The sequence below is a fragment of the Lycorma delicatula genome, chromosome 4 (assembly GCF_047948215.1).
Source record: "Lycorma delicatula isolate Av1 chromosome 4, ASM4794821v1, whole genome shotgun sequence".
In the NCBI taxonomy this organism is placed as follows: Eukaryota; Metazoa; Arthropoda; class Insecta; order Hemiptera; family Fulgoridae; genus Lycorma; species Lycorma delicatula.
The window spans coordinates 156,753,178-156,776,742 of record NC_134458.1 but is presented as its reverse complement, the minus strand read 5'-3'; the positions used below and the strand labels follow the sequence as shown (position 1 = coordinate 156,776,742).

The 23,565-nt window shown below is 28.4% G+C and overlaps 1 protein-coding gene across 8 annotated transcripts in view; it reads left to right on the top strand.

Annotated features, from left to right (window-relative positions):
* The window catches only part of LOC142324004 (choline/ethanolamine kinase-like), a 97,121-nt gene extending 77,611 nt beyond the window's left edge, over positions 1–19,510 (top strand). For 2 of the 8 annotated variants that reach the window (XM_075364543.1, XM_075364544.1), the window contains 2 exons: positions 12,551–12,733; positions 17,328–19,510. In XM_075364543.1, the coding sequence (XP_075220658.1) occupies positions 12,551–12,733; positions 17,328–17,426 (282 nt within the window). In that variant the 3' untranslated portion in view covers positions 17,427–19,510. Of the gene's footprint in view, positions 1–897; positions 917–3,598; positions 3,714–3,733; positions 3,942–12,550; positions 12,734–17,327 lie in introns of those variants that run through there. The other 6 variants (XR_012756198.1, XR_012756199.1, XM_075364545.1 and 3 more) reach the window with 6 other exon arrangements.
* The last annotated feature ends 4,055 nt before the right edge of the window (positions 19,511–23,565 follow it).

Genomic DNA, 23,565 nt, shown 5'->3' with positions numbered 1-23,565 from the left:
CACTTCATAATTTGTTATTTGTTTTTTTTTTTTTTTTGTTGTTGCAGCAGCCATTCCAATACTTTTTGAATATACTTATTTACATTGATTTATTTATTTGGTAGTATTAAATTTTAGGGTTATTTCTGTTTATTTAATTTTACACACAGTTGAGAATTATTTAATTTTTTACCATTTTCATATTTTCTCATCCAAATCCATATTTTTTTAAAAATTTAATTGCATGAAGGGTTTTATTATTTTTTTAAACTGCATTTTTTAGAATTAAATAATTATTTACAAAAATGTTATATTAATCTATTCATAAAGCCTTTTATACATTTTTAAAATTATATTTTATAAGAAGTATCATTAATAGTCAATTATTTTTACATTTAGCATTCTGTCATTCTTAATTAGCCAGTTTTAAATGTTTTACTGTTAACAGTAGATAAATGAATTTGTTATCTATATTATTATTTTTTTCTGATTCTTCACTTAGAGAAATAAACGTTTTTGAACATATTTTCATTAGTAATGTATTGAGATTATAATTTTTTAACTTTTAAAAATTATTTATACAACAGTATAGTTTGTTCTGTATTATTGTCTGCCGTAGTGTAAACGAGTTTTTTCATATTATTGAAAAAAAATTACTGAGAAAAACTTTCAAAAATAAATTTTAACAAATTACCTACCTTCAGTACTTTTTTTTGAAAAAGTATAGGTTGCATTAAAATTTATATAATTAAACAAAAATTATTGAATCAAATATTTCTCCTTTTTAATGTATATAAGGCTTTTTCCACTCACAGACATGATTACAATCGCATGTCTTTTATTTTTGAAGCACTTAGTTATTTAGTGAATGCTTTTTTTTTGTTCATATTATTTTGTTTAAATGTGGCCTGTTCACAGGCATTAATTGCTGTAACCGGTAAGTGATGTTATATATATATATATATATATTATCTAAATTTATATCAAATTTTTTATGTAGGATATATATTTATATTAAATATTGTTAGGTATCAGAATTATTTTCTATTTATAAAGAAAAATATATTTTTTATTATTAATATTGTTTTAAAAGTGGGAATGTCAACAATTTTTTAAAAAATTAACAGTAAATGTATTAATCAATTAAATCATCTTAATTTTTTATTTTTAACAACATATTATGTGTTACCCCCTTATTTTATGATTTAATTTGCATCATTCTTATAAAATTTATTGAATATAAGATAAAATTCCTAAGTAATAACATTGAAATATTTATTACTCAGATTCAGGTTTTTTTATATGTAATTTTTTAAAACTTACTATTTTCTTTATTAAAATTAATTAAAATACTATTATTAATAATGATTAAAAATGAAATATAATAAAAATAAAAGTTGAATCACTTTATCTGTATGAAATATATTCATGATTATTATTGAGATAAAAAAATACATGTGTAAATAAAATAACTGATCACTTCAGTGGTGAACAATGATTATGTACTTGCTGCGCTGAAGATCCCAGGTTCAATTAATTGCTAAGGTGATTAAAACTTTATAACAAGTTATCCCCAGTCTCATAGTGGTCACTGATGACCTTATTAATTGATGCTAAATATATTGATGCATATTAAAGAAAAACTCATTTAAAAATAAAAAATAAAAGCATGCTGGGTATAATTTGTAATATCATTAACAAATAAATAAATAAATGAAAATGATAGATTATGATTATGCTGAACTTACAATGTTATCTCTAATTCAGTACTACAGAACGTCTTGCTTGTCATACTGAATGAAGGAAGTTCAGTCTAATAAGAATTTTAAATTTGGCAACTTCTCATAAAAACTTTAGCACATTAGAATTAGATCATTCAGAATTGTTGTTTAACATAAAGACTATTTGTAGCATCTTACTTACAAACATAGTATAACACTTTTTATAATTAAAATGTCTAAGATTTTTAAACATATTTGCCTGTTTTAAAATGAAGTAGTTTTTCTCTGTGTGAAATGTATCTTTTTTTTCTTATCTAATAATAATTATACAAATAGCAATTTTTTAACCATTTTCTGTATAAATGCCTGAAAAAGATTTCGATTTCAGTAATCAAAGAAAACCTTCAAATAATATTCATTTTATTGTACTCTTAAATTTTCATCCATATATAAAGTTTGGTGAAATGTAAAAAATAAATATAATTTAAATTAAAAAAGTTGTTTATATTTTAAAATGGAATATTAATTCAAAAGTATCAAACAATCAGGTTTAATATTATTAAGACAGCTTTTTAACACGTTTACTGTCATATGGATTTCCCCATCTTTGTCTCACGGGGTGAGACAAAATGTTTATTTTTATCTCCAGTGATAAAAAAGAAAATTTTCTACTCTTAGACAGTAACTATCAGTATCAGTTTTGCTTAATCAATATAATCTTGTCACTTGCATATATTTTGGTGGCTATTATGCTTGTAAGTATTATTTTTCTATATACTATACTTGTCAGCTCTCTTTTCTACCAAATGTGAAAAATAATAAGTTTTTTGCCGATACTATGACCGACCAGGTTTTTCTTTCTTTATAAATTACTTTCATGTACCAAAACTTAAGAAAATCTTATTTATTATAAGCCTTATTACTGCCTTTCCTTATACTCTACTGAGAAGTCTTTTCCTATACAGAGTTGAGGCAGTGATTTATATTTCAGGGTGGTATGTAGTGCATTATTTAGAATATAATTGGCGTATGTAAAAGGCTGTGTAAAGATCAATTTTCTTAGTACAGTTGACGAGTAGTGTTTGTTCTTGAAATTTGCCTATATTATTTTCTAAGCATAACTTATGTTTAGTTCTAGTCACCTACACCACTTAAAACTGTAACATAAAAAAAATAGGTCTAAACAGTTCTATAAATAAAAAAATGTTTATATTATAAAATAGAGCAAAATTATTATATGGTTTCATTTTCAAGACCTTATTGGTCGCTAAATTACAGCAGCAAAACTCAAACAGCTATGAAGGGATTAAAACTATTAAAATGATTAGTTTGTCGATCACATCTGACTGAAATGGCAGTGAACGTGTTAAATAATTTTTGTTGAAATTTTTTTTATGTGTAGAATCTGGCAATTTTTTATAAAACATTTATTTTAAGTATGTAGGTTAATTCTACTTGTATTATATTAAAAGAATATTTTTACCTAAAAATATATTTTTTTATGATTAATAATTCACCATATAAGCTTAAAGCTTTTTGCATGGGAATGTGGAATAAAAAATGTTTAACAAAAGAAAATGTCATGGCTTACTACCATTCAAACTCAGAACTCTCTAGATGAAAGGCTGAAATGTTAATCCTCCATCTTGGAGGTGGGCATTATAATGATGCTTTTCGTATCTTAAAACTTTAGAATGACTGTTATTGCCAGATTCTAGACTGTTATATACATTCCTACTTTTAAATATGCTTTTTTCCTAAAGAAAACATGTTAAAATTTTATAGAAAATTTTCAAAAAAGTACAAAAGAGTTTGATGGAACATGGATTGTTACCCACAGGAGGGCCGGATCCAGCTTTTTGCTTTTTCTTTTTTCTTTATGTATTATTATATTTCAGCATGACGGAATATGTGTGTAATATGATATATTTGTTAATATCATCCCTGAGAAGTGATTGATTCAATTGATAGGATCTGTTATCAATTCCTCTCTGCGTTTGTGTGTGTTTTGTTTTATTTTGTCGGCTCATCAGACCACCTGGTGAGAAGTCGTTGAGTCTTGTGGGACACCTCTGCTGTTGACCGAGTTGCGGCTTCACTTGTAATGTGGTTTATAAAGCTTTCTCTATGTTCACACAAAGCACGCGCAAACCTCCATGAGTCGTGTTGTGAGTCTCTCATGATCCGAACGAAAAATTCCTTCCAACGGATCAAATTATATGGTTCATACTTGTCAAAACGGTAATTACGTCGTTGGTAAACAAACAAATTATATTTACCACTGAAGTGGGTTAAATGAATGTGGTTTAACTTTCTTTTTTCTTTTTTTTTAATAGTACTTTTCGTATACAAGTTTTATTTTTTATATTACTAAGTGAAAATGTAAAAATGAATTTGTCACATTTATTTGTATTTTAAAATGATCAGGGTAATGAATTTTTTATGTTTTGAGATAATTTTATTTTTTTTTAACCAAGAAGTTTCTCCTTTTTGTAAGCTTTATTAACATAAAGGTGTTTCAAAATATTTTTTTGTGCAAATTAAATCAGAAATTTAAAGTAAAAAAGATAATTCATATTCCTGTACTCCACGCTGCATTAGCTTGTGTTTTGTAGCAATATATTTACATTGTTTCTTATGAATGATTCTTTTTTTTTTTCATATTGACAATGTTTTTTAGGCCCATCATATATTTAGTAAAGAATAACAATTTAAATAAACTTTAAAAAAATTTTTAAAAAACACATTGAAATATAAAAAAATTATAATTCAGTTATTGGAAATTTGATTTTCAGCACCAAATTCAAATTAGTCATCAATACCTTCTATGTTTAGATTTTTTATTTGATCATGTTATTTATATGCAGCTCTGTAGAATTTTTTTTATTATTTCTTGGGAGGGATTTAAAAGTCGACAAATTCATTTTGTTTTCCATTTTTTTTTTTTAATTTTTTTTTTATAAATGTTTATTAATTTTTAAGTTGCCACATCATTTTTCTCCATGTATAAGTGGTTCTTCTTTTTATATAAATATATATTTACATTATATAGTATAATATTAATTATAACATTACATTACTGTAGTAGAGTTATAATTTTACGTACTGCATGTAAACTGGGGTTTGCATTATGAGTTTACTGTAAAAAAATTTTTTTTTAAACATCAAACTTGGTGTAACTGCATTATCTTTGAGAAATGGAAATACCCTCATATTTATGTTACGTTTTTATTCATTAAAATTTCTGTTTTGAATAAATTTCAAAACATGTCATGTGTTATGGATCCTAATATACATGAATATTTGAGTTTATATTTTCAATATGTTTGAGTTAAACCATTTTTAAGATTATATTTTCTTAGATTTTTAATTGCAGAATGCTTGCGTTTGTAAAAAAAAATTAATAAACTATTAGTGCATAAGTACTATTATTTATAATTTAATTTTTATTATTGCTTTATGCTTAATGGGGTTTTTAATTTTGTGTATTTTACAAACACATGCTTATATTCTGTAAAAACATGTTTGTTCATTTTCAAGAGCTACTTGATGTGTACATTTTTTATCAGTAAAGAATAGTGTTTATTTTTTTGCTATAATTGGTGCTCTTTCATTGCTTGCTATAATGTTGACTTCTCTGTTGGAGTGGTAATGTATCTGACTTTCATCCAGTTAGTCTTGTTGACTTAACAAAATGATGTGCAACAATATGTTAGATCAATTGAAGAAACTGAAGAAGCTTACTCTTCACTTTGTCTTGTAAGCATGTAATAAAATGCTTTTTATTCTTGAAGAGGGCTATACCATTTTTCAGTGACTGATATCTCATTTCATGTCTTCATGTCACAAATAGGTGTTTTTGGTATTTCCAAGATTTAATTAACACAAACAAACTAAAAGCATATAATAAGATACATTACATTAACATTTAAAATACTTCCAAACAGATTTGAATGCTTCTGATTTTCTTTGTTGACCATGAAGTCTGTCTTACAAGTGTAGATAAAAGAATTTTTATTATTGAATCTGATTAAAAATTGTGCTTACATCTGTAATGAAAAAGGGATTAAGTTTTTTAAATTCTGTAAAAAATCATTCTATGCTAAAAAATATTAGATTTTTCTTAATTGAATGAATACTAATTCTGCTTTTATATCTGTGTTTGATAGTGCAGTAAGTATAAGACAGCTTTACTGGCCAGCCACATCAGCCATTACTTGATCCTTAATACCACCTAGTTAGAAAAAAGTCCTGATAGCCCATAGGCAGAGCTTCGTATCACCTTCATCTAATGACCAGCTATTATATGTGTAAACACACATACTAGTTATAGACCATACTGTTTTATTAATTAATTTATCCCAACATCACAAGAGATGTGTGGGAAATTGCAAACAGAAGAAATAATTAATTTGCCTGATAATAAAATTTTAAGAATTACTGTACTTTTGTGGCTATGTATTTCATTCCAGGATTAATAATACATTTCATTGTTTTATCCTTCCATGTGCATTAAGTTTAGCACTATATTATGTTCAGACCTTGTCGCAGATCAGTTGTTTAGTAGCTGATTTTCAAAGTCAAAGGTTCTGAGGCTCAAATCCTAGTAAAAGTTAGTTACTTCAGATTGCAACATACACATTAGGAAAAAATAAAAAAAATATAAAATATTTTGTTAAGTTACTGTTGTTTGATTTTGGTTGGAAAGATTTGAGCTTAATTTTTTCTTATGAGGGTTTTTTTATAATTTTTTCAATGAATCTTCATCTTAAAAAAAAATTAATCTTTTTTGTGTATATATTTTTCTGCATTATTTTAAATTGAGCACCACTCAGTCAAAAGTCTTCTTTATTGTTGTTAATTAATGTATACTATCTTACATGCTCTTTTACTTTTAATGCTTAAATTTTACTTGCAAATCCTTAATCTCTTTTATTCTACGTGTAAGGTGAGTATCTGATTCATGGTATGTGTTATCATAGTAGGAGATAAATTTTATGTTTACTTATACAAGTCAAGGATAAGCAATGTTGTATATATTGTTTATTTTTATATATAACAAAGATTCATTCAAAAATAATAAAATATTAGTTTACTAAACTTATTTGTGAGTTTGTTAAAGATTGTAAATTTATGTTTAGTTTGAGCATAAATTGACTCATATTCAGGTACTTTCAAAAACATCAGCAACAACTAGGGAAACATTGGGAATAGCTAAGTCCTGTAAGTGCCTATAATCCTACATTTTTTGTTTGTGTACTGTTCAAATTATGTTCATGTACCCATATTACATCTTTTGAGTTCCAGAACCAGCGTTTATTATAAAGATGCCGAACAAGTTTCAGTGCTAATACTATGAATATACAATCTTGTATGGAAAAGTAACTAGTTCAGAAAGACCATAAATTGTTAATTTTCCATACATGAATAAGAATATGTAAGTGTTTCATTATTAAAATGTGCTTGATACAGTTCAAAGATGTTTGTGCTGCAAACCCATTTGTACAACATTTGTAACCTTCGTACATCAAATTCTCATGCGTTTAATAAATTCTAGTATTAGCTCAATTAGATTGTCAATGATATTGAACAGAAAGGTACTGACTTTACTGTACCCTCTCGAATCTCCTGCAGTAAAACCTTATATTTGAATTGAACATGAAAAGGTGTACTTATTGGTTGAGTTATTAGCTACAATGACATCATGCAGGATCCAAGTTCAAACAGAAACACCACCACCTACTGTTATTTCAGCCTTACATATTGAGGTACTACAGCAATGACCTGTCCCTACAGTATCATATCAGTTCAGTATTGCCACTCACCACACAATTCTACAGATAATGAGGTTTTTTTTTTATTAAGAAACACCAGTTCTTAGTTACTTCATGAATAGTGAAATGTCATTTGTTGCAGCATATTTTTGAGCTGGCCAGTGCAAAATTGTCATTCAGTGATGAGCTGTTTCCATCCTGGAAGATTATTGGTAGGAGGGTGGATTCCCTCTGATTGAAGATCATGAAGCAGTACTTTTGTGTTAGGGTGGCATTGTTTGTCTCATTTCTTAGTTCATTCCTTTTTCATATCTTGCTTTATCCTTTCTTCTCAGTTATATTATATAGGATAAAGCAGCTTTATTTTCAGTTACTGCATCCTTGAATTGGTGAGGTGATTATGCTTACAGCCCTTTCTGAGAAAATCCAACAAAAAAATTAGTAGTGAAAGGTATTATACACTTGCATAGAGAAAGTGTTAGCCATTGATAGGCATATATTATATGATTTGTGTAGAATAATAAACAACTATAGCAGTATAGTATAAACTACTGATACTTGGTCCATTTAAGATTTTTCAAAAATAGAAGTTAAAGAGTACTCAGTAATGTCTTACTCATGATTATTATTTTATTTTGCTTTAGTTATTAGTAAAAGTAGATATGATTGTAATTGTTAGAAGGAAAAAAAAACAGTATCCTCTACAATGCATGCAAATGCATATACCTGAAGCATTATCAGATTTTGGGTTCTCTTTTTGGTACAAATATAAAAAACACATACCATAATGATACAAAATAATGTTCTTTTATTTTATCTCATAGTTAATTCAGACTTACTTCTGTTGTCTTTGAATATTCTGCATTATGATACAGTGAAAATATAATATTTGTTATGAATTACCATGCAGTTTTACCTCTTAACTGATTGGAATATTTTGTGATCAATTCCAGTGAAACCCTATGCGACATGTCTGTTACTATAATCTCAAGTTATTTTATATAAAGTATAAGATAAGCTTTCTATTGAATTTTTTATAAGAGAGAGGGGGTAGAGAGTAATTAAAAAGCCATATTTCTTCATAATAAATTGGCCATACCATGTTCAGGAGCTACAACTTTTTCTTTTTTTATTAGGGCTATTTTATTTCTTATTGTTAATGAAAAAGTATACATTATACACCTTTATAGAGAATTATTCTGTTGTCATTATTATTTAATAGATTAAATTAGAAAGTTATTTTTCCAAAGGAATAATGCTGTTTTCTTCACTGATTTATTTATTATAAAATACTTATTACATAAATATAAGTATTAAGAAGAAAAAGATTTGCATTGTTAGTGGCATCATGCCATGTGTAATGCGTAAAGCGTTATGTCATAACATAATTATATTGCATCTATTGGCAGTGAGAATCAACAAAAGAATTAGTGTTCAGTGTAATTACCACATATATGTCATTACAGATATGTGCCTTATATAAAAGTATCAACAGGCTGGATGCCGTTGTAAAATTATGTAGTTAACGGGTAAATACGGCTTTTAAAATTGATTAATTAAAATTTAAAAATGAATTAGTAGATATTTTCTACGGTTTTAGAAAGTTGTTTAATCATATTTGAAGATAATTAAGAAGGTAAAATGTCTTTAAAATATTATAGAATGATTGAATATAAAAAAAAGCATAAAAAACTGCATCTTGTACTATTTTTATAACGCTCTTAAAAAAAAGGTTATTTGAAATTTTTTATTGTAATGTAGTTTTTGTGTATCAACATTTACAGTGATAATTTTTATTGAAAATACATCCGCATAATTTTTGGTATTTATTTTACTAATTTCTACAGTATTTTCTTGGTAGTTGGGTTTTTCTTAACCTGCATAATAATGAAGCGAAAATTCTAACACGCAATTTGCACCATTTTTTCACTTTCAGTAGTATATGCTGCTTTACTTTTTTTTTTTTTCATTTGTTTACTATTAATATCAAGTAATGGGATATAAATTATTCATTTATTCAGTTCATATAGAGCATATACTCATATACAAAGCATATATTCTAATACATTGCATGCTTTTGCATGCATTTATTTTACCTAAAGATTTACTAAATATATTTGTTGAAGTTGTAATAATTTTTTTCAAATGTATACAGGTTATCATTTATTTGGCGTAATTTTTTTTTAGATTTAAGGTTGCAAATAGATTTTGAAAATTAAAAATACATCTAGTTTTCATTTTTAGTTAATTTTTATATTTCAATGAATAACATTGAATTTCTTATCCAAATATATTACACGTTTACTAATTTATAGCAGTTTCCGGGTAGATAAGGAAACAAAATAGTTAACAATGATTACTGTATGATGTTAAGACAATTACTTTATGTTGCTGAAACAAATTTATCAAAATATATTGTTAAAAGAGAAGCTATGATATATTATAATCATATTTTTTGAACGATTAAGATTGTTGTAAAAGTTGACATATGTTGTTTTTTTAGCACAATTCATTTTAACTAGCTGGAAGGGCTTTTTGATAATTTTTTTAATGGAATCATTACTTTGCTAGAAAGTGGATTTCCATGTTTGTCTTCTTAAATTTAAGATTACGGGTTTTTTTTTATAAAAAGGAACTTTAGTAATATTGCTTCTTAAAATTTCAGTAAATGTTGATACATTTACATGAGTTGTTCAGTAATTAAAGAGGCAAAGGACTGTAGAAAAATGATTATTCCCTGACAGTGAAAACACTACTTCTCAACATAATCCCAGACTTCATTTAAGCGCTTGTTTCACCTTTCTATGAGCTTTATTTTTTCAGTAGTAAAGAATTGTTCACCTCTGTGTCGCAGCTATTTTTGAACTGCATTGTTGGCATTCTTGTTGCGAAATTCAGTGTCATGTAAACTCTTTTCAGAGGACTAAACAAACAAAAATCTTATAGTACAAGATCAGGACTGTAAGTGGATTTGGCAACATCTCCTAACCTGACTTGAAATACTGTGTCTTTTACATTATGCGAAAGAGTTATATCTTATGAAGGAAAACCACTTATTGCATGTATCACTTTATTTTTTAGTTTGTCATAGTATGTTAATTGTATGTTGTTCTTCCAGACACTTGCTATCAAGTTGGACCTTATAGTCCCTAAATACGGTTAGTATTTCTTTAGCGTCTGGTGTGTAGGTTTTGACTTATTCCTGGTGGGCAAACTGTTATTTTCGCTACATGCTCTGATCAGATTGACTAAAAGTGATGAATCCTAGTTTCATCACAATATGGATATAGATAACAGGAGTAAAACTAGCCAAACTTAACTTATGGATGTTAAAAAGAGTATGGTAAAGAGTGTATCATCGTATACATTTTTAAGTAGATAGAGCAGGGATAGAAAAAGTGTCACAGATTTTCATCGTATTGAAAGAGTAGTAAAGTTTTGACTGATGCTTTGTAAAATCAAATAAATGATCTTATCTGCAAGGACAGATGCATAAAAATTAATGAACTCTATTGTTTTCGTTACATACTCTGATCAAATTCTGACTCAAAGTGATGAATCCTAGTTTCATCATAATATGGATATTGATATTATAAACCCATTCCTAAAAACTGTTGTTTAGGTTTTGCACAAATGTAGATTTGGAATATCTGTGGTTTTGAGTTAACCTGTCTCAGAACCCACTTGAACAGATTTTGTGGTACCAGCTTATTGGTAATGGAATAAACAGTGCCAATACTTGCATTACAAATTTCATTAATTTTTATGCATCTGTCCTTGCAGATAAGATCATTTATTTGATTTTACAAATCATCAGTCAAAACTTTACCAGTCTTTCACTATGACGAAAATCTGTGACACTTTTTCTATCCCTGCTCTATCTACTTAAAAATTTATACGATAATACACTTTTTACCATACTCTTTTTAACATCCATGAGTGAAGTTTGGCTGGTTGACTGCTTCAGCAAATAAAAATCTTATCTCAGCACGCTGTTCTTCCATGATGTTACGCATTTCAAGCAGAGCCGACATTTTTAAGCAAACAAAAGAGATTATAATAATGAAATTCTTTTAGAACAACTGATACTTTCTACATCAGGGAGCCAGCTTGAACCTCATACAGTTTTAGTTTATTGTATTAAATAGGTTTCTGCTGTTGCCATTGTCTGCTTAATTATTATAGAATGATCCTCATATTTACCAGTTGTACAAATGCTTACACAAGATAATACATTCATATGTACATGTGGTCTATAGTAAATAATATTATAAGTGCCTGCATATAGGTTGGTTGTAGTAAATCAATTGGTAATTGATAATCAAAATTCATGGTTCACATGCATTTTAAGTATTTGTGCACAAACTATGATGTCTAAAGTGTGAAAATGATATTGTAATAAAACAAAAACTTAATCGAAAATTGTAATTATTTAAAGATTTATTAAAAGTTACTCCAAAGAACCAAAGGCTATCCAATAGAGGTATGTGAATTGAGACTAGTAGAAACATATAATTTTGTATCTAGCAAGCAGTATGCCTCAAAAATGATTAAATATTAGCTAGTTTAAATAGTTTTGTCTGTATGTCTCTGTTAATGAAGTTTTTTTTATTTATTTTTATTTTTTTATATATAATAAAAACACTTTGTCAGTTAAATTTTATAGATTTTTATATACAAGTAATTTTTTGATGGTACAATAAAAATGCTAAATTTGACTGCCAAGTTATGCTGTATCTCAAAGAATTAATATAAACAAATATTTATATGTGTTCTCTATTAATTTATGTATTATAATATTTACAACTCAAAACCACTTGTGTTGTTAAGAATATTCTTTCATAAATACGAAAATGTTAGAAGTATTTTCATGATATAAACATGACTGAAAATAAGAATAAAAATTGAACGATTGATAATCGTACAAAATTTAAAGGATCCATAACATGTATGATTTCTGCAATATAAACTGAAAATTTATTTGAATATTATTATTGTATATGTATTATGTATTATATGTTTAACAAATCTTAATATGTATTACATTTTGTATTATTTTTTCTGTTTGAAATATAGCTGGCTTTTATTAATCGATATCTGAGCTGTCTTAATGTAGCACCGACTGTGGTAAACAATGAAATCAATAGTCCAGAACATGTTTTATTGGAAGTAAGACATTTCTGTCTCGCCTCACATTTCTTCTGGTCTCTATGGGGTATTGTCAATGCTAAAACTTCACAGATTCCATTTGGTTATTGGGTTTGTACTATTTCTGTTGATTTTTTTTAATCCTTAAAGTTCCAGTCTTTGTAGAAAAAATTTTATTTGACCTTATGAAATGTTATCTCTATTCAGAGAATTATATAAAAAGAAGTAGTCAGCTAACTTAAAGGTAATTAATATCTTAACAAAGTTTAATAATAGAAAAAATATTTTGTTTCACTATAATCATTAAACCATTCTTTTTCATGAAATTGTGGACATTGTTATATTTACGTGTCACTTACTTTAATCTGTAAATATGTATGCCTTGGTAAGGAAAATGAAATGATAGATGAAAAGTGCAAGTGTTAACAAAAATTGTAACTATGATCAACTGATCTAGAAATGAGAACTATAATCGACAATCACATCAGCTAGCCACCAATATAAATTTTAATACCAGCCTATTTATTGCATTGATATCAGAAAACACTAATAAATATTTCAAAAGAATTTTTTCTTTATATCTTTGTTTTTTTCTTCAGTCATTTGACTGGTTTGATGCAGTTCTTCAAGATTTCCTATCTAGTGCCAGTCTTTTCATTTCGGTATACCCCCTATATCCTAAACAATGTATTTTACAGATTCCAAACGTTGCCTGCCTGCACAATTTTTCCCTTCTATTTGTCCCTCCAATATCAAAGCGACTATTCCAGGATGCCTTAGTATGTGGCCTATAAGTCTGTCTCTTCTTTTAATTATATTTTTCCAAATCCTTCTTTCTTCATCAGTTTGCCATAACACATCTTCATTTGTCACTTTATCCATCCATCTGATTTTTAACATTCTCCTATAGCACCACATTTCAAAAGCTTCTAATCTTTTCTTCTCAGGTACGGCGATGGTCCAAGTTTCACTTCCATATAAAGCAAGTGTCCAAAAATATTTTTCTGAAGTTTAAATTAATTTTTGATGTAAACAAATTATATTTCTGACTGAAGGCTTCTTTTGTCTATGCTATTTGGCATTTTATATCGCTCCTGCTTCGTCAATTTTTAGTAATTCACATCCCAAATAACAAAATTCTTCTACCTCTGTAATCTTTTCTCCTCGTATTTTTATATTCAGTGGTCCTTCTACTGCATTTCATTATTTTCGTTTTGTTGCTATTTATTTTCATGTGTAGTTCTTTTGTAGGACTTCATCCATGCCATTCATTGTTTCTTCTAAATCTTTTTTACTTTCGGCTAGAATTACTATATCATCAGCAAATCGCAGCATCTTTACCTTTTCACCTTGTTCTGTTACTCTGGATCTAAAGAGTTCTTTAACATCATTAACTGCTAGTTCTATGTAAAGATTAAAAAGTAATGGGGATAGAGAACATCCTTGTCAGACTACCTTTTTTTTATTACGGCTTCTTTCTTACGTTCTTAAATTATTACTGTTGCAGTTTGGTTCTTGTAAATGTTAGCAATTGTTCCGTCTCTGTACTTGAACCCTAACTTTTTTAAAAGCTTAACATTTTATTCTAGTCTACGTTATCTAATGCCTTTTCTAGGTCTATTAATTCCAAGTGTGTTTGTTTTTTTAATCTTCCTTCTACTATTAATCTGAGTGCTAAATTGCTTTCCTTGTCCCTAAATTTTTCCTGAAACCAAATTGGTCTTCTCCTAACATTTCTTCCACTCTCCTCTCAATTCTTCATTACAGAATTCTAGTTAAGATTTTTGATGCATGACTAGTTAAGCTAATTGCTCTATATTCTTCACATTTATCTGCTCCTGCTTTCTTAGGTATCATGACTAAACACTCTTTTTGAAGTCTGACAAACTTCCCTCTTTTTCGTAAATATTACACACCAGTTTGTATAATTTATCTGTCGCTTCCTCACCTGCACTGTGTAGTAATTCTGCACGTATTCTGTCTGTTCCAGGAGCCTTTCTGCCATTCAAATCTTTTAATGCTCTCTTAAATTCAGACCTCAGTATTGTTTCTCCCCTTTCATCCTCTTTGACTTCCTCTATAACACCATTTTCTAATTCATTTCCTCCATATAACTCTTCAGTACATTCCGCCCACCTATTGACCTTTCCTTTCACTTTATAAATCAGTGTACCATCTTTGTTTAACACATTATTAGATTTTAATTTATGTTCCACAAAATTTTCCTTAACTTTCCTGTATGCTCCATCTGTTTTACCAAATGGTCATTTCTCTTTCCACTTCTAAAGACTAGTTTGAGTGGATTAACACAAATGTTAATCCACTCTTCTTTTGCTAGTTTGCACTTCCTGTTTATAGTATTTCTTAATTGTCGATAGTTCCTTTTACTTTCTTCATCATTAACATTCTTATATTTTCTACGTTCATCCATCAGCTGCAATATATCCAAGGTTTTCTACCAGTTCTCTTTTTTCCGTCTAAGTTCACTTCCGCTGATTTAAGAATTTCCTTTTTAACATTCTCCTATTCTTCTACATTTTCTACCTTATCTGTTTTACTCAGACCTCTTGCATGATGTCCTCCTCAAAAATCTTCTTTACCTTCTCGTCCTCAAGCTTCTGTAAATTCCACAGATTCATCTGACACATTTTCTTCGTCTTTTTAAACCCCAGTCTACATTTCATTATCACTAAATTATGGTCACTATCAATGTCTGCTCCAGAGTAAGTTTTGCAGTCGATGAGTTGATTTCTAAATCTTTGCTTTACCATGATATATCTGATACCTTGCAGTATCACTTGACTTTTTCCATGTATGTATTCTTCTATTATGATTTTTAAATTGGGTGTTGGCAATTACTAAATTATACTTCATGCAAAACTCTGTAAGTTGTTCCCCTCTTCCATTCCTTTTACTCAGCCCATATTCACCCACAATATTTCCTTCCTTGTCTTTTCCAGTACTTGCGCTCTAATCTCGAACTATTATTAAATTTTTATCCCCTTTTATGTGTTTAATTGGTTCGTCAATTTCTTTGTATACACACTACCTCGTCATCATCATCATGGGCACATGCAGGCATATAGACGTTAATCGTTGTCGGCTTAGGTATTGATTTTATCCTTATTACAATGATTCTATGGCTATGCATTTTGAAATACTCTACTCTCTTCTGTATCTTCTTGTTCATTACAAAACCTACTCCTGCCTGCTCATTATTTGAAGCTGAGTTAATTATTTTAAAATCATTTGATCAAAAGTCGTTTTCTTCCCACTGAACCTCGCTAATTTCTATTACATATACATTTATCCTATCCATTTCCTTTTTTAAATTTTCTGACCTGCCAACCTTTTTTTAGACTTCTAACATTTCATGCTCCAACTTGTAGGATGTTATTTTTTTAATTTTCTGGTGACCCGTTCCTTAGTAGTCCTCACCCGGAGATCCGAACGGTGGACTAGTTTACCTCCAGAATATTTTACCAAGGAAGGCTCCTTCATCTTTGTTACGTGAAAATGCAGAGTTATATTTTCTTGGAAAAAAACAGCTGTAGTTTTCCATTGATTTCAGCTGCGCAGTACTAAGAAGATTGAGTGATGTTGATATGACCGTTAAGTCCTCCTGACTAACGCCCTTAACAACTACTGAAAAAGCTGCTGCCCTCTTTCAGGAATCATTCTTTAGTCTGGCTCTCAACAGATACCTCTCTGATATGGTGCACCTTTGGTCCAGCTAGTCTGTATCACTGATCACTCAAGCCCCCTCACCATCGGCAAGGTCTCATAATTCATACAGTTAGTTTTATATTTAATAAGTTGTATTTCAGAAATTTGACATTGTTAAATCAATTTCACATGAAGATGTTATAAAATTGCACAATTACATTTTGCAGATTTGTTATAGTTTTAGAAATAGAAAAAATGACAAATTATGATGTATCAAGCTGTACTCTTCAGTACATTGTAGTATCCATATCTATCCCTAAAAAGATTTATTAAATCATATGCTCTGATTTTAAAACTACCATCTCTAGCCTATTTGTCTACATTCAGTGGAGCTTTGATGAATGCAAGGATATTTGTGACTGACCGAACTGTATAGGGTTTGGTGAATTAAATTACATGCTGTGACAGCTATTTTATTTTTTAATATTTTCTTTACATACAAATATAATTTTAAAAAAAAATTAATGTTCTTATAAACTATTGTTTGGATTTTATAGATTTGAAAATGCTTGCTTATAAAAGGACAAAACAGTAGGGTCAGTATACTTATTTGTGCTTATAGAATTTAAGCACAACTAAGGCTTACAGAATGTTTTATATGCTTAGTCCTCACAGAATTTATATTATATGCATAGAAAATAAACTAGAAATTGTGGTGATCTTGATGTATTTTGTATCCACCTTGTTTTTCTCTCTTGCTCTTTATAATTAATAACAACCTACAGCAATTTAGTTAACTACACATTGATTATATATATATATATATGATTACAAACAGTGTGCTTCTATGCACTTACAAGCAAGTGCAGACTTGTATTTGGCAGCCTTATAAAATTCTTTTAATAAAAAATAAACCCATTTAATAGAGCCAAGGATGGTAATTCCTTTTTTGTAGGAAAAAACTTTCTTCAAATTTTTTTTAAAATTAAAATAATTCTGTTAAAATATTATTCAGCTAATTTATTTTTAATTATTTTAGGAGTTCGCAGCAGAACGTATGGATTCTTATTTCGTTCTCAAATCACAGATTATTGGAAACGAAACAGGTGTGAAAAGAAAGGCAAAAGACTTGGACTGATGAGATAATAGCATCACAATAAAAGAAGAGTAGTGGGTTTTACCAGAGCGAGTTTTATCGTAATCATTTAAAATGATTACGGTGAAAATGAGATGAAATGAGAATGAAGATGATGGATAGCCATACTGTTTATGGATATTTGGTCGGTGCTGTCTTTGGAATCTTTGTTGGCACTTATTTAAAATAAAGTATACAATCACACTCGTTCATCGGATAGAGTTTATTTTGATTCATTCCTATAGTTATTTATGTATAATATTTATACAGTTTTATTATACTATTTAAAATTAATTAAATTTGTACTAATGTCACTTTGTTGTATGTAAAGTTAAGAATAACATGTTATACAAATTGTAATAAATATACCAAATTATTAACCATTCCAAAAATATTTATATATTTGTAATTAGGAAACGTAATAAATTATTTTTAACGTACGTTTAGTTTGATGTAATGATCCATTTTTCAGTTTTACAGATGAACTTTTAAATCTTAACTATACCTACAGTCGCTATGATATTTTTTGTGGAAATGCCTTATTAAAATTTACTTTCCATTATTACAAATAAAAACATCATTATATCTAGATTAATTGCCATTTATCTATAAAAAATTATAATTTATTATAAATCAAATTACTACCAGTACTAGAATTTGGCGTTGACCCAAAATAATTTATTTTAAATTTAAAATTCATGACTTAAAGGTGACATTAGAAGGTTGTTTTTTAAGTGTACTTATGAATTAAAAATAAAATTTTTAATGTTAAAAAATAAATCTCTTCATTTTTACTGTTGTAATTAGTAATTTACTGTTGTACATTGTTTTAATAAAAAACATACAGCAAGACATAATCTGTATATTTGATGCACGTATATTTTATTTTTAAATAAATGCAGTTAGATCATATATTTAAAGTAAGCTATTTATTTATTTATTTTAGTTATTAAAAAAAAAAACCTGTAGGGTAAATTAATTTAACTTGTAAATTTTTGAATCTTATTTTTTTATTGCCGACTGAAAATTCAGTTTCATGTAAATTACTCATAAACTGAATGGAATATTTTAGATTTTTTTATCAATACAACTTCAATTCAGTAAATTTTCAGTGATTTATTCCTTATATTTCCTTTTAATTGTGAGCTATGATCTTATTAGAAATAATAAGATAATTATATTTTATAATAATGTTTTCTTTTTTACGTTTATATATTGTGTTGTATTTACAGTATTATAATGCAAAGTTATAATTAATAGTACAAACATTATAGTTTTGTGATGTTTTTAATTTTTCAAAGTCGTTTGATTATAGATCTAGCTTAACTTCACTTTATTTATTCATAGTTTCTTCCATTTTATGTACTTAAATTTATTAGGATTTTATTTTATGTAATTTGTTAATAGATGGTATTATTGTTATTATTACTTTTTGTTAAATAGAGTAAATCATTGTTAATTGTAATTAGTTAAAAATGTATAGTAAAAGTTACTGTACAGTTACTGTAACAGCTTTAAAATGTAATTTAAATTTTTTTTTTTTTTCATTATTTATTTGGTATATACTTCCTATATATAACTTGTAAATTTTTTTTTTTAAATTATGAGATTATTATGTTGGTCTTATTTTATAAATTTTCTTTATATCTATTTATATTTTATTTTTGTTTGTAATAAATAATTTTAATTTTTATGTTGACTGAATAATAACTCATTTGCTTTTTCCAAGGAAAGTTTATTATACAAAACATTATAAAGTGTCAGTTTTAATTTTAACTTACTGAATATATCATTTATAAAAAATTTATGTATGTCAATTGTCAGTATATGGATTATACAATACATTTATTATTGAAGGTAAAATTCAAATATTAACATGTAATTCATTAAATAAAATTCATGTTGTATTTTTATAGTCGCTCAAAAAGCAGCAAAACTTTAATACTAATAAGACTGAGTATCTTGTCTTTATTTTTAATTTATAAAATTGATAAAAAATAATTAACACTTTTTTTTGTGTTTCTCATTATGATGTTTATTAGTTTTATGGTTTTTTTAAAGTTAATAAATTTGTTTTTATATGTTTATTTCACTTTATTTTATTTTATATTAAGCAGTCTGTGGTATGGTAAAGTATAACAAGATTCAAAAGTATATATATATATATATATACGAGTGTGTGTGTGTGTGTGTTCAATTACTCCATTATTGCTTTCCTGGTTGTACAACTATATAGTATATTAAAGGGTGGAGCAGTCAAACTGCTTGTTTCTAAGAAGCTTGTATGGTGGGGGAAGTAGGCAGTGACTTTCACGTTCCACAATATTGGAAGTTTAGTGACCATGTAGCATTTTACTAGTGAACAATGGGGTTTCGCTGTTAACAGCATATTTAGAAAATGGTCAAGTTACATACGTGAATGCAAATCCCGCTTACATTTTCATCGTCTGTCTTGTGCTCCTGTTCCAAGTAGGAAAGTCATTTCTGTTTGAGCTAACGACTTGAAAACAATGGATCAAACAACAAGAAGAGGTGGTAATGCAAGAACCGTTAGGACTCCTGAGAATGTGGAGGCTGTATGAGTAGTAATTACAAGAAGCCCTCGAATGTCAGAGCATTGATCTTGGACTTTGGACTCTTTAATAGCGAGGAGAATTTTGCATGATGACTTGTACACCTACACCCATATAAAATGCAAACAGTTCATTCTTTGAAGTCTGCTTGGTTTTTGTTAGCACATGTTACAACTGCTTGAAGAAGACCCACAGCTAATCTATAATCTATGGATAAGCAATAGAGCTCATTTCCACCTTGATGGATATGTTAATAAATACAAATTTTGCTATTGGGCTGCTGCCAACCCTCAACAACTTCATGAATTGCCTCTCCATTCGGCCAAAGTTACAATTTGGTATGTCTCTTCGTATGGAATAATTGGCCTATATTATTTTTAAGGTTGAATATGGACATACAGTTGCAGTAACATAGGGCACTGTGTTCAAATGCTGTAATAAACCTTCTTCATTCCAGAACTTCAACAATTTTTCTGTGAATGAGATCACTTGTTTCCAGCAAAATGGAGACACATAGCCAGGGTGATAATGATTCTTCCGAAAGACCTTTTCTCGAACCACCTCATCAGTATGAATGGGAATGTTCAATTGTCTCCAAGATCTCCGGACCTGAGCCCTTGTGATTTCTTTTTATGGAGATATCTGAAGTCAAAGGTTTTTGAGACTTGCCCAGCAAGTGAGGATTAAAGAAGTTTGTGCATTAACACTGGTGGTACTAAGACATGACAGTGAGAATTTTTGTATGAGACTCGAACAGTGTATGAGTATACAAAATGATGGTCACATCTTCCCAGAGTGACATTCAAAAAGTGAAACTTTTTTTGCATGTATACCAATTTCCATCTGTTGCAATAAATGAAGAAAAAGGTTTTCTGTGTTTTTAATACCTATAAAATTTGCAGTTTTACTGCCCCACTCTGTATAAAAGTATTAATCAGATTTTGCTTTTTCAGGGATTTTCACTGAGCTTGATCTTTCATGACCCCTCTAACTAAATAATGCAGTTTTAACTCTGAAAAACTTAATGTTTTATATATTATAATGATTGTCTGAGTTATGTTTGCATACACAAATTCTCTTGCATAGATGCTTACACAAATTTCATTTTGTATGTTTCTTCTGAATATGGGTCCATTGATGCCGTTCAATTTTGTTTACAGTTGGTCAGTGTTTGGAGATATGGTCACCTTAACCTTAAGGCTTGGTCTAGTGGTGAACTCAACATCTGATTTTGAAGTCAAGAGTTCTGAGGTTGAAATCCTAATAAAGGCAGTTACTTTTATACAAATTTGAATACTAAATTGTGGATACAAGTGTTCTTTGGTAGTTGGGTTTTAATTAAACACATATCTCTACACTTCATTTACATTTATACATATCATCCTCTGAAGTAATACCTTATTGTGGTTCTAGAGGCTAAACAGAAAAAGGTGGAACCTTGGGTTCCATATTTTAAAATTTACTTAGAGTAGAATGATTTTTTTTTCATAATTCTTCAACGTATTTTAATGTTCCATTTAATTTTCCTGCTAGGTACTTAGTCCACCAGGGATGAAGCCTTCTTTCTTTCCTGTTTAGATAATTCTTCAGAGGATGATATGTATGAGTGTAAATGAAGTGTAGTAGTCTTGTACATTCTCAGTTTGACCATTCCTGAGATGTGTGGTTAATTAATGGGTGGGAGGGGGGGTGAAGCCTTCTGTAGTTGCATAACTTACTCTGCTTGTCTGACACTGGGAAAGTTGCAAAATTTTTCACTACTGTGAATAATTTCATACTGTGTTTTAGTTTTAATGAAGATTATATAATCTACCCCAAAATAACACCATATTCCATAAAATATTGTTTTATAATCAAAAATGCACTTGAACATCTGCAAATAAACATGTTGATTGCTATAGCAATGAAGTGACGATTTATTGGACAGAGACAACTGGTGACAAAGTATGGATTTACTATTATGAGCCAGAGAGTTAAAGGCAGAGTATAGAATGGAAACACTTGTGCTTACATGTTTTTGGGACTAAAAATGCTTAATACTGGAGCATTATCAGGAGATAGCTAACTAATAGACAGTGTTTATTGCACGAGATGTTTATTGACAATTTAAAGTTACTGTCAAAATTTCTGAATGGACAGTGTCAACTTCATACTGCTGACCACTTTGAAATACTCCAGAAAATTGAATTACTGACTCATCCCCCACATATGGGACATTCTTTTACAAACCAAACACCTTTCTGACCGACACATTTTTGATTTAGCTAAAACTTTTTTTACATGTTCTATACGACAAAAAAAGATATACCTATTCGAGGATTTTTTTTCTTTCATTTTTTTGGAAAATAGAAAGGATTGAAAATTTAAGAATTTGGTGATTTTTGGCTCGTATATTTTTAAAAAATTCATAACTGGTTCTATTTGAGCTACAGATTTCATTTTTTTTTTTTCATTTTAAAGGTAAAAGAACGAGCTTTAATAAAAAAGTACTTGAAAAAAAATTATTTACAAATTGAAATTGTTATAAACAATTAAAATGTTTAAATCTATTTTTAACAATTCCCCCCCCCCCCCCAGTATGAAGTTTTTAATATTTCTATCGTGTTCTCTGTCAAATTTCCTTTCGAAAACGCCTTTTTTATCGATGGGGAAATAATTATTACTATATGAAAAAAATTAATTAATCTGGCGCGGTTCGTCACAGCGCATGCTACTGAATCGCACGAGGAGTACTGACAGAGCGGAAACGGCCAATATGCAGCTGATTCGAAGAACGCGCTAGATTAATTAATTTTTTTAATATAGTAATAATTATTTCCCCATCGATAAAAAAAGCGTTTTCAAAAGGAAATTTGACAGAGAACACGATAGAAATATTAAAAACTTGATATGCAGGTGGGGGGGGGGGGGGGCAATTGTTAAAAATCGATTTAAACATATTAATTGTTTATAACAATTTCAATTTGTAAATAATTTTTTTTTCAAGTTCTTTTTTATTAAAGCTCGTCCTTTTACCTTTAAAATGAAAAAAAAAATGAAATCTGTAGCTCAAATAGAACCAGAGTTATGAATTTTTTTTAAATATACTACAAGCCAAAAATCACCAAATTCTTAAATTTTCAAACCTTTCTATTTTCCAAAAAAATGAAAAGAAAAAAATCCTCGAATAGGTATATCTTTTTTTGTCGTATAGAACACGTAAAAAATGTTTTAGCTAAATCAAAAATGTGTCTGTCAATTTTCGACCAATTCTGTACGGTTTGTAAAAGAATGTCCCATATTCCTTTTCATAAAGGAACAAGTATTGAAAAGTACGGAGACTATATTGAAAAATGATATTGCAACCATTCTCGTTATATTTACATTAAATTTGTGTTAGGATAACTTTCTCGCTATTACATATTCATTAAGTTTTTTTTAAATACTAGAAAATGCAACCCTCAGATTTAATAGCAGATTTTAAACATTAAGTGATGTCTGCAGGTAAAAAATTAAGGCAGATTAGTGTAGTTTGTAATTGGTCTCAATGGGAGGTTCTAGTAAGCTTTGTATTTTGAATTCAACAAGCA